The 12,533-nt window shown below is 36.9% G+C and overlaps 2 protein-coding genes across 2 annotated transcripts; both read right to left on the bottom strand.

Moving 5' to 3' along the window:
• Nucleotides 1-197: 197 nt before the first annotated feature.
• Nucleotides 198-9,912, bottom strand: LOC123868193 (myosin-VIIa-like). The gene is made up of 11 exons (XM_045910606.1): nucleotides 9,531-9,912; nucleotides 8,541-8,798; nucleotides 7,836-8,020; nucleotides 5,787-6,994; nucleotides 5,451-5,695; nucleotides 4,550-5,374; nucleotides 4,037-4,375; nucleotides 3,745-3,959; nucleotides 1,342-3,668; nucleotides 757-1,253; nucleotides 198-461 (listed from the first exon to the last, which is right to left on the bottom strand). Exons 1-11 carry the CDS (start codon nucleotides 9,552-9,554, stop codon nucleotides 264-266), a joined length of 6,321 nt encoding a protein of 2,106 aa, XP_045766562.1. The 5' UTR covers nucleotides 9,555-9,912; the 3' UTR covers nucleotides 198-263.
• A 181-nt stretch (nucleotides 9,913-10,093) lies between these two features.
• Nucleotides 10,094-11,695, bottom strand: LOC123868236 (26S proteasome non-ATPase regulatory subunit 7). Its single transcript, XM_045910673.1, has 2 exons — nucleotides 11,330-11,695; nucleotides 10,094-10,976 (listed from the first exon to the last, which is right to left on the bottom strand). The coding sequence occupies exons 1-2, from the start codon at nucleotides 11,502-11,504 to the stop codon at nucleotides 10,171-10,173; spliced, it is 981 nt and encodes a 326-aa protein (XP_045766629.1). The 5' UTR covers nucleotides 11,505-11,695; the 3' UTR covers nucleotides 10,094-10,170.
• Nucleotides 11,696-12,533: the final 838 nt, after the last annotated feature.

Here is a 12,533-nt window from a genome sequence, read left to right as displayed (position 1 = left end):
GTTTACAAATTGCGAAAAACCAAATTAAATTTGAATTTCGCGGGCAGGCCCGTCGCTTCCACATTATGGCTCAGTAGATACAGTCCGCTGACAGACAGACAGACGGACAGCGGAGACTATATTATGAACCCTAAAAATGATGCTGGGCTGTCCCTGTGTCCTGTTCGCGGTATTTATAGGTAAAATAATATTTCCAATTAAAACTTTAATTTTTTATTAACAAACAACATTTTAACATAGTTATGATTTTTTTAAATAAAGTTTTAGATCGCTCGTTTTTGTTTCATTGCCTGACGCAATACAGAAATGTAGGATGATATTAGGTCATCCATTTTATACCCCAAGGAAGTTTCGCAGAGGATCTTTATCCCACGGAGAAAGCTTCCCATCGTCATATGGAAAAACGTGTTACCCGAAGACCAGTTGGAAATTTGAGAAAATGGATACGTTACTAACAAATCCTAAAACAAAACAAAACAGGTAACTACTTAAATATTTTTTTTGGACTTGCAACAATAATTGGAATTACTAGCTAATGCATAGTAACTAATACTAGCCTACATTGCAATGCGACTCGCACACCACATTGTAGTACCTATGTACTATATCTGAAACCTTCATGCAAGTGTCGAAAACAATCAATCATTACTGTACAAAGTTTAAACTCAATCAAATGAACGAGGCACAAACGCATCGAACATAAAACATTAATTTTATAATACTTAATATGTCTATCTTTTTTAATATTATACTTACTCGACTTTGCGGATGAATCACGCTAACTCCATTTTTATTAATACCAATAACAACCATTTCAGGATATGATGGATCAGAAGTTTGCTTTACTTCAAAAAAGGCTGTGCCAAATGTTGGAAGTTGGTAGATTCTCTTCAAAAATTGTTCCTTTGCCTCTTCCTCAGAAATTGGCCCATGTTTTAAGTATGCTGCAGAAATTGCAGACTTCCAGTTTGAATTTGACTGAATTCTTATCATATCCGATGGAATGAACTCTTCTAGCATTTGCGTGATTTGGGGCAGAAGGGACTGGTTACTACCATATCTTGCTCTATAGACCAGGGCAGCTAATTCAGATAAATCATGCTTGGAGGTTTTGTGATAGCCACGCAAATATTTAGGCAATTCCTGAGGGAAGTAGAATATTTGGTCTGCATTCTTATCCTTTCCAGGCACTGTATTGATCCAGAGCTTTTTCATGAAAAATATTTGGTAGTTCATTTGCAGTTGACTGCCTGCTGAAAATAAGAAATATTAAATTAGTATTCTCTAAAATATTTAATGGCATAACGTTAATTTTAGAATTTGAAAATTGTAATCTAATACCTGAACGTCCAGGACGCGTTTGCTTCATCCACTCCACAAGTTCATGAATGAAATCAAAGAAATAATAACTTTCGGGGACGGAAAATACTTTGTCCACAATTTTCACGAAAAGACTAAATCCATCACTGTTTTTAAGATTTAAGCGCCCCGTTATTTGCTCACAAAGTTCCCTCGCTTTTGTGGATGAATCAACTTCAAACGCTTCGTCGGTATCGTCGGGGAAATAAACTTTGTGGTATATCTGCATACTCCTATGTTGAATCGCTTCAACTTCCACCACGTATGGAGCGTACATACGTGGCCCACCTCTTTGTATCTTGAATAACCGTTTCAAGCAATCTTTGGCTATGGGATGGGGTCTGGTCTTTAAAAATTCTACTACTTCTTTAACCAACACTTGACCGCAAGCAAAAACACCAGTAATAAGCCACATCAATTCCCACCCTCTCTCTTCACTCAACTGTATCCTGTTATTTGTTAATTGCTTCATTATCTGACAGTAAATCTCATCTCGCAAACTAGGTTCGGACATAGCCGACCTAAATATTTCATCAGTATATTCGGTAACCGATCTTGCTTTCGGACTTGGCATGTCACCCATATACTTTAGAATAGCAAAGAATGACGCTACCGCTGCTTTTGATAATTTTTCGTCATTAAAAATTTTTTTCAGCAGTGGTTGTCTCATTGGTTCGCGAGTATGGGCCCAAAGGTCACCCGCTACGGCTCTTTTCGCGGTAGTTAGCGTTGCATGTCTCGATATGGTAGAATTAGTATCATAATTTTCTCTAAAATGTTCTTTTGCATATTTTTCTAAAGTGTGCATTCGCTTCCTTTGTATTGTGCTATATTTGGATTTCATTTTTTCGTTATTGTTTATATTTCCTTTTTTGAATACTTCTAATATTGAAGCGGGAGGCATTGACAATGTTGGTAAAATATACACTTGCTCGGTAGGAAAAAGTCCTTCCTGATTGTTGCATTCTCCATAGCCCCACGTTGCGTTCATTAGTGTTTCTCCGGTAGCATCTTGTAAAAGGGTAATAAGTTCACCTTTTTTGTATTGCAAAAATGACGCCGCTTCACTAAATCCTTGCGACTCACTTTGTGTTATAACGTAAATCGAACGCCTTTTTAAACCATCCATGAGATATATGATAAGTGAGCTCATCTCACTCGCATCCACGCTTTGGAATACAAATTCTTCTTGTTGTATTGTTCTAATAGTTACTCTTCCAATATTGTCATAGTCTTTTTCATCGTCATAAGCAACATAAGTGACTTCAGGGTACGACATTTCAAGAAGTATATGCTCTGACTGATCCACGATATAAATTCCAGTCCAATTTACTGCAATAATAACAATATCCTTATTTATTGTCTCTCCTTTTAGTTTAATAGATTCAAAGAATCTTGAGAACATCATTGGCCATTTTAATTTTGCAAATATAACAATATCTTCTTTGCATCGTAAAGGATCTACTGATGTCTGTATAGATGTAGATGTTTCAAATGCTTTAGTAACAAGATGTTCCCATTTCGTCAGAGCTACATCGTTTGACTGTATAAATTGATTTGGTATGTAATTAACAATAACTTTTCTTAACACGTTTGGATCTATGCGCGGTCCATATTCAATGTAATGTTGTTGTGCTGCTATAATTGCCAGATCCTTTTCCGTACTACACCTATATTCCCCAAACTTTACGCCTTTGACTACTTGGTGATATATTAAATTTGTAGCCACGGGATCGTCCACAGGATTATGCCAAGGTGTAAAAACTTCTTTTCTGAAGAATAGTCTCCAGGGGGCATGTTTTTCAGAGGTCCCTTGTTCTTTAGCAAATTGTTCACATTGAGATACAGCATCCATAATATGTTCTCCCTCACTTCCCAATGAAAGCACTTTGTCATATAAAGTTATGTACAGTGAAAATCCGAATGAGTCTGCCAATCCAATATTATCACCTATTTGTTGACAAACCTCTTCGGCTGTAGTGGCCGAATCGGACTGAACGGTTTTCATCGACTCGTCCATTAGAGTCACGGTTAATAAAATCGGGTTCCTCGTTTTAGTAGCTTGTAATTCTAACCAGCTAGGTGGTTGAGTTCGAGGTCCATTTTTAAATGTTCTTACAAGTCTTCCCTCGCAATATGGCGCATATCCAGGAGGTCCTTCACGAATAAATGACCGCAGATATTTTATTAATCTTTCAGAAGGTGGGAAACACCCGACACATAAGGAGAACAATATCCAGCCTCGTGCATATGACGCTTTTGAAGGGTTGTTTGTAAGTTGTTTACATAACTGTGCAAAAATTTCATCCCTGAAAATACATAACATTATATTTTATAGAAAAATAAATGATTTCTACATACTAAATAGTTTCATGCAATACTTACCGTAATTCTTTCCTAATAATCCCGTGGCCAATAATAAAGTGCAGTTTTTCTAAATTTGTGCTACGCCGAGAATTCAACCAAATGCTGTACATTTCATTTGTCAAATCGTCATTTATCAAATTTTTCATAAAATCATCATTTAATTTAGTTTGCCGTTTCAGAGTTCTCTGTATCAATTTACTATTACCTTGATAGTTGTCTTTTGGCATTAGTTCCTCAAAACAAAATAAAATACATTCGTTAAAAACAATGTTGAAAATTGAAAACTAATTTAATTTCACCTGTTGCTTACTTCAAATTCTTTGCTCTTCTTGAAAGCTCGGCCAACTGTATCACACAATTTTGTCATAACCGGAACATTATCTGTTTTATCATCTACATATTTAGGTTCTGACATATCTCCCATGAATCTCAATATTGTAATCCATATAGCTTGTGATGCCATTTTATCAATCGGAGAGGGTAAATCCAGAAGCGAATGTTTCAATGGCTTTTTTGAATATTGATTGCTTATATTTCCTATAAAATAAGTGGCAGCAAACTTTTTAAAGTTAAACTCATCAAACTGTTCCTCCTCTGGTCCTTGTGGTAACGGTATAATGGTTGATAATTCTGGCTTGGGCGCTGATGTCTAAAAAAAGAGTGAATGCTATTATCACAAAAGCAATTGCTATAAAATCATGTATTTTTATAAATCATATGCTTAATTCAAATGTTACTAACGCTGCTCAGTTAAATTTTGTCATTATTCTTTAAGATGAGAAAAATCAATCTAGATTTGAAATGAGTATGAGAAATCGTTTACCATTCCAAAGCCAGTTCCCCGCACTGTGCCAGCTGGAGTTGCAGTATCTTTCAAGAAACCAAATACATCATCAACGTATCTGTCATCTATAATAGTAGTATTCTGCACATTCTCAGCAACTACATCTTTGGCTATCCAAATCGACGCCATAAATTCTGTGAATTTCTTCTCGAATTCATCCTCGGCACTTTTAAGATTCCCAGAATGATTCGCCTTATCTTTGTGTAATTGTAGTAGTTTTGCTTTTATAATATGACCCTTTTCGTGGACTAATCTTCTTACAAGGTAACCTCTGGACTGTGCTTGAAGTTTTTTAAAGAATTGTTTTAAGTTAATGAAAGTTTTGCGCAGTTCTCTAGATTTGATGACAGCCTGTAAACGTAGATATCCTCTCCTCATGACCAGGAATTTGTGCCTGAAACCACGGGCTCGGAAGTGCTTCTGAACAACAATTGCAGCATGTTTTAATCGTAAATATCTGTTGCGATAGATAAACCTTCTACCATTTGCTTGTACCTTTATCACCGCTGTGATTAGAACCTTATGGCGCAGTTCTTCTAGTAAAGCGTCATGATGATCTTTGAGAAATACTTTTGTGTGCCCCAATCGGTACTCTGGATCCTTAAGAACGTTGCTGCAAATTATTTTAGTAGCTTGCTTGCAATCTGCTTTCTCTGCTGGTGGTATACCTGGAGTCACGAGTCGATAACGGTGTACAAACTCTGAGTACGAATATCGAATGGGATAACCTGCCTGTCGGATCTTTGCAGTCTCCATCAATCCTGCGTAACGAAGTTGCCGAACACACAAAGCTCGATCCAAAATCTAAAACATATGAATAGTTAAAACTATATAAGAATTTTTAATCCTAAGAATGGATTGATAAATAATTTTAACATACTCGAGGCTTTTTAAGCTCGTTAGGTTTTATACAACGAACGAAGAATGGATGGCATCCATATAAGGTCTTCATTAGCGCTTCAAGTGAGGTCTTAAATTGATGACTCAAAGAGACCACTTTCCGACTTCCACTTTGAGGTGTAACAGTGTCAATTGGAAACAATTTTTTTAAAAACGAGTTACTGGAATCCCATATCATTTCTTTAACATCTGCAGTCAACATGTCTCTGTTTTTGTCCAAAAAGCCTGAAATTTATCGTTTTATAGTAAGCATCAAAACTAAGGAAAAAATATTAAGTAGGTAGGTACCTACATTTGAAAAGTATATCATACATACCGTTTACTTCATAAAACACATCTCCAGCGAAGTGTTTTACGCCAAATTTATGTTCGTGTGTTGATTTCGGAGTAATATAACAGTTTTTATTGCTGTGATTACTGTGTAGTTTAGAAAGCAGCGTGAGATCTGTACCTTTCGGAAACCTTGACTCTTCGTCAATAAGAGAAAGCAAATTCATGGGTTTCTGACCTATAAGATCAAGATTTTCTTGGTTATCAACGTAGTTAATATTCGTCCACGTTATCCCTTCCTTCTCGTATTGTTCTTGTTCAAGTTTGAAAATATGTTTCACAAAGAATTGTTGCAAGTTTTCATTGGCATAATTAATGCACAGTTGTTCAAAACTATTCGACTCGAAGTTCTCAAAACCAAAAATATCCAGTATTCCAACTGAACCACTAGAAAGTTGTTGATCTTTATGCAGTGTTTTATTTATCATTTCTACTACGTATTCGAAAATGTGGCCATAAATGGCTTTTACAAGCGCATCGCGACCTTCTTTAGCTTGCACCACTGAGAGGGTAGATACAATTTTATCGCCATGAGCGATCAATGTTTTCCGGGTTAGTGCTTCACAGAACCTTGCTTTATTGACTCCTAGGAGAGACGAAATCCTGTTTGCATTGACAGCATCTGCCACTTCGGAAGATTCAATGTTACTTATATTAAAAGATTTGAATTTCAAGTTTCCTAAATGTAGTATCGCAGCAAGAAGACTGAATATATCCCAAACATCGCTGTCAGAAAAAGTAAGGACCTTAAATGCGGATCTTATGTCTGAAAACTCAAGAGCATCATTTCGACCATCACAAGTTAACATATTTCCCGAGTTGAGATATCCATAATCTGCCGGTTGCCCAAGTTCCAACCTCTTTTTTTCATCGGCAGACAATCCTGTTACAAGTGAATAAAATATGTGATAGTTTCTTTCTCCTTTATTTTGTCCCACGATTCGCGATTTTTCCAACAAATACTGATCAATGTTCCCACCTTCAATAACTCCTTTGCGACTAAAGTAGATGTTTATGTATTTCCCGAATCGCGATGAATTATCATTTTTTACAGTCTTCGCGTTTCCGAAAGCTTCTAATATAGGATTTGTTTCTTGAATCTGTTGTTCGATCCACGAATGTTTACCGCTTGCAGCTGCGAGATATTGTAGAAGCAATTTGGTACTTTCAGTCTTTCCAGCACCACTTTCTCCGCTGAAGTATAACAGACAAAATAGTATAGTAACCTACCAACGTAATACGCGTTTGGAGGCCATGTTTTAAATCGGATTCAAAGAATTGCAACGATCTATTAAGTACAATATTTGTCAAAAACTTTGGCGATAGGGGTCTCGCTATCTGTTGCGGGGCGCGTCGCAGGGTGTGATTCGCGGCTGCGTCTAAGTGCGGAAAAGCCCAGGAAGGAAGAAGAACCTTTGGTGATAGAAATTTCACTAAGTATTGGGCTCGTAAAAAGTTATTAGTTTAGATATTATGCAGTACCTACTGCAGTCTTCTACTATAAAACCGGCCAACTGTGAGTCAGACTCGCGCACCGAGGACGGACGGACAACAAAGAGATCCTATAAGGGTTCCGTTTTTCCTTTTGAGTTACGGAACCATCATCAAGTATAGTACCTACGCAACAGATTGAACAATCGGAGCATGAGGTCCGCACACCCACACGTCACTCGCGCTCACCCGCAGCGGGAGCGCTGCGGCTGTGCGAGTGTGCGGGGCATCCCATATCTGCCACTATAAGATTTTTTATTTTTTTTTATTCTTGATTTTTGGGAGTTTTTTCCATTTGGAAAATGCCACTCCGTAAGGCCACATTATATACTTAACCACTTATTTGCGTAAGGCCTTCTTGTACAGCCGTAACAGTGCCCTAGCCTCATCCGACAGAGGTTGGGATAGGGCACCGTTACAGCCGCCGACCTGGCGAAGAATGGGAAATCTATTGCATATCTCCCATCGAATTCTAATTAAAAATTATTTACATTTCTCCTAACATAAAGTAATACAAACAAAGGCAGCTATGAATTATATGCACCTTATTACCACGCATTGATTCGACGATGTCTCTAACAATTCTCTGTATGAGTCATTCCCGATGGCGAATATGTGAGGCGGTATATCTCTTACATTACTATCTTGATAAAAATGTATTTGGTCCATTGTGTATATTGGTAATATTTCGTATGGATTTATTGCTATTAACATAGTTCCTGTATACGTCTGAAATTAAAAAGATTACAACTATAATAAAAACCTAGCTACCTACCTTATATATTTTTGGCGTCAAACTTTTTGACGCGCTGTACTAACTGGTATTTAGTGCCGTCGTAAAAAAACTTTTTTAACTTGGCGGCAATTTTGAATTTTTTGTATTTGTTGTTAAAGCGGCAACAGAAATAAACATTCTATGAAAATTTCAGGTCTCTACCTATTACGGTTCACGAGATACATCCCGCTGACAGACAGACGGACGGACGTACAGACAGCGCAGTTTTAGTGTTAGGGTCCCATTGGCACTCTTCTGGTAAAGTATTTAATTAGTAAGTACCTACGTATTTTTAGCATTACTTTGGAAAGTGTGTCTGTCGCCCCATCCGTTAAATTGGTTTGATGTAATTAATTGGCACAAAGATAGCTTACATCAGGGGGATAGATATAGGCTACTTTTGCCACGGGAAATCAAAGGATGGGATTTTCAAAAAACTTAGCATCTTCTAGTAACAAAACAAACAGCACTTACGTATATCAGTTGCTGACTGTACCGAATATGCAGGTTTCGTAGTATCGTGTGTTCCTGAAGCTCACCTAGGGTTATCATGTCTTCAACACTTGTTATGGAGGTCGAGTGTAATGGTTTGATGACATTAGTAACAGCTGTGGTGAATACTTCGCCATTGTCGTCTCTCACTTGTATTTTACCTCCAGAACTATTGAGCACTTTTACAGCAATAGGTACATCGAATTCAGATTGTTTTTCTGGTTTTATCCAGACATAGTCCTGAAAAATAACGGTAAAACAATAAGTAGAGGTACCTACCTATGTTTTTTAATGAGCTAAGACAAGCAGTCAAGCGCTTACAAGCATCACATTAAGAACAAGGCCTTCTTATTCTTAGGCCATGGAGGAGCCCCAGGACACAAAGAAGACTTTTAGAAAGGCTCGAAAGGCGAAATGTGTTTTTTTAATTAATACTCCAATCCAAATTTTTAAGAAATCCAATATACTTATTAAGTGGGTAATTTATGTCAATGTTCATGTTATTTTGTCTGTTACAAAATCAACATCATTTGAGGCAATTCCAGCATTTATTCTTATACATTGTTTATATAATAATTTTTCTTAGAAATTAAATGTCTGGTTTGTCTAAATAACTTGGTTTATATAATAATTTTTCTTAGAAATTAAATGTCTGGTTTGTCTCAATAACTTGCTCGTACAACAGACAATGAAGTCTTAGCTTCAAAAATAGGTCTTGGGTTTTTATGGTTTTTTTAGTACTAGCCTGACAGTAAGAAGTTGCCAGTGTTTCCCCATGCCATAGAGTACGTAAAAAGCGGCGGCCCACGCTTAATTTCTCTCAGATCTGTCAGATTGCCGCCCCATCGAGCTAAGATAGTGAAAGAATAGAGTGTATCTACAAACTTGTACCCATCTACGCAGATTACTTATCTCTGTGCAGATTGGCTACTGTAGCCGAAATTCGATCAGGACAAATAAAAACTTACTTACTGATATTTGGATTCGATCCGCCATTTCGGAAGTTGGATGCACTTATTCCTTTGAAATCCCACTTATATTTGGAAAACATCCCCGGATATACATTATCACACCAACATAAAATGAACACTGCAATACTTTTATCAATGTTCAAGATTATTTATCACCAATATACAGATAACGAGTCAATCTTATCACAAATATTCAAAGATAGATAGTAACATGACCAAGTATCATATTGAACATGATGATTGGTTTTGGTACGACCCATATACAATATACTAGTATTTATGATCGGAATTGATCAATAAGTTGATGTATGACAATTTGATAAGAGATATTATTTTATGCTACTTGCTTGCATTATTGTACAAATCATCAAAGTGATCTCTATCAGTATGGACAAAACATAATATTTTGATTAAGTTTTAAATGTGAAGACTTTCTTTTTGTTTTATATAAAATCACTAAAAAACAAAGTAGGTATAAAACAAAACAAATAAAAATTATTGATTAGTAGTGTAGTCTGATAAGTATGAAGTACCTTGCATCATACAATGACAAACAGTTGTGAATAAATTAGTAAATACAATTTATTAAAATAATTCAGCATTACAAACAACTTAAGTTAATGAAGATTTACTAATTAAAATTACTTCTTCTTTTCGTCTTTTTCTTTCTTCTCTTTTGTTTTCTCATCTGTTTTTTTCTCTTCTTTGTCATCTTTCTTTTCTTTCTTGTCCTTGGACTCATCTTTCTTTCCTTCTTCTGCATCTCTGTTCGTTATTTTATTATTGATCAGGTTGTGCAAGGCTATGATAGATCTTACTAATGCTGCTAAATATACTACAAGGGATTGATCATTGGTTTTAATATAGAGGTTATCAACAAAGTTGTCACTAGCAATGTCTGGAAGAAGATTGAATATGTCCTGCAATTGGTATATGATCTGATGGTTCATTGGCAAAGATCCCTGGCCAACTTGAACAAGGTAATCTCTGATTTCACTTAATTGAGAGTGAAGGCCTCTTAGGCCAAGCAGCTGGTTTGTAACTCGCTGAGAGAGACTTCCCACAGTAGTATCTTTAATATCTCTTAAAAGATGTTCTACACCAACTTCTTCAGCTTCTTCTGCACCTATTTCACTGGGCACATGTTCAAATGTCCTAGTTGTAGGGCTGCCATCATCATGTACTTCTTCAACTGCTTGATAAGCTTCAGTTGGCAACCCTAAATCTTTAGGCTTGGCATCAATGATGACTAGGACAGAGTTAGGGCAGTAACGCCTGATGAGCTCATTGATTGCAACATCATTCTGGTGCAACTTGGGCCCAGTGTGGTACCAGCCTACTACTTTCTCACGGGCATTCACTTTCTTGAACATCCCATACATGTTTTCCAAATAATCATGGTCCAGGAACCAGACAGATTTATCTTTATCATCTTCATCAAAGGGAACTGTAAATAATTAGTAATAATTTCATATAAATTTTGAAAAAAAATCTCATTTTATCAATAAATATTTGTTTAACCTATACGTCTATGCTTACTGGTAACGAATATACCACTTGTACTACTAAAATTGTATCATCATGGTATAAGACTGCCTGAATAACTTTAAGCCTAAGTAAGTCTCTAAGTTTTTGAGCACTTTTACACCTTTGCGATAGCTCTTTGCTACCGCAAAGGTGTAAAAGTACTTTAGATGTTGAAGTGAACTGTTTTTACAATAAAAATCGCTGCAGGTACTTTTGCTCCTAAACTTCAAAATTGGTTTTTAAAATCTAGTTTTGGATGCATTATTTATTTACCTGCAAAACTATTTGAGACATCCAGAACTCCCTTAGCTCTCCAGCATCCAAGGAGTACGCCGACAACACGTTTCTGATTACCAATTTTGCCCATTCGGTTAAAATGATCCACAACACTCAGCAGTACAAGTGGATGAACCACAACTTTAGTGGTCACAACTTCCTGACTAGGCATTTTTGTATAATTTATTTATTTTCTTTAGCACGATAAGCACTTTAGAGACAAAAGCTTTCAACGCGGCGATAGAATAAAGCAATAAAAAGCTTTATTTTCGAGAAAATATCAAACAAGATCACAGTTCATTCACTGATCACAAAAAGCAGAATTTGACAGTCATCATCATCACAGAGTACCAATCGCACTCACAGTCGCCTTGTCGCCTACAAAAAGAGAAATGAGAAAATTATGGACGCGCTTCATGCTTGTGGCAAACAACAATCACTGGCAATCGTGTGGACGGGTATTTGCGTATGGTTGCCGGCGCTTGTCATCCAATCCGGTTGGCTGCAAGCCAAACACTGTGTAGGTACAAAAAGTACTCTGCAGTGTTTGCCGATGCTTGGTGTATGTTGTTTGCCACAAACATGAAACGGCTCCTATTCTGGGCCAGGCAGTAAAGCTCTGGTTTCCTCCAACAGCGGTGCCGGTTTTAAACGGACGCAATATGATGACCGCAAAAAGACGGCCGTAAACATGTGGAATGTTCGAGACTGCATTGACCGTTTTATTATGGTGAACAGACCACAAAGTACGTTTCAATGGTTGAAAATGGACGAACTTGATTTAGCGTTACTCGTATATTTGGAAGATGAACAATCATCAGAAGACGAAAATAGTCTATTCTTTATGTTTTACATTATATATATCCATCATGCACATCATGAAACCGCACAAAATCAATTGAAATTTCATCATCCTCGCTGGTCCAGTTAATGAAACTCATTTTGAACAAAAAATATTTTAAAATGGCACGCAAATTAATATTACGCTTGAAAATACCTTCACCGCTATGAAAAAAACGTTGACAGACACTTCGACACCGCCAAGACGGCCGTCATGCAAATGGCGGTACCGCTTATTGACGTTACGGTGTCAATTACCGTTATCTAGGAAACCGCGCCATATTGTTTACATAGAAAACGTTCTAGTGACGTCATTCACCGCTGTATTATGGCCGCTACATGATGGCACCGCTTTTGGAGG

The sequence above is a fragment of the Maniola jurtina genome, chromosome 1 (genome assembly GCF_905333055.1).
Source record: "Maniola jurtina chromosome 1, ilManJurt1.1, whole genome shotgun sequence".
Lineage (NCBI taxonomy): Eukaryota > Metazoa > Arthropoda > Insecta > Lepidoptera > Nymphalidae > Maniola > Maniola jurtina.
This window is presented reverse-complemented; position numbering and strand designations above follow the sequence as displayed.

Coding starts and splice junctions, on each gene's coding strand:
- LOC123868193 (XM_045910606.1), bottom strand. CDS start 9,554: ATGGCGGATCGAATCCAAATATCA. Junction 8,021..8,540: donor ACAGTCAGCAACTGATATAC/GTAAGTGCTGTT, acceptor TTTTAATTTCAG/ACGTATACAGGAACTATGTT. Junction 462..756: donor TGATTCATCCGCAAAGTCGA/GTAAGTATAATA, acceptor GTTTTGTTTTAG/GATTTGTTAGTAACGTATCC.
- LOC123868236 (XM_045910673.1), bottom strand. CDS start 11,504: ATGCCTAGTCAGGAAGTTGTGACCACTAAAGTTGTGGTTCATCCACTT. Junction 10,977..11,329: donor TGTCTCAAATAGTTTTGCAG/GTAAATAAATAA, acceptor AATTATTTACAG/TTCCCTTTGATGAAGATGAT.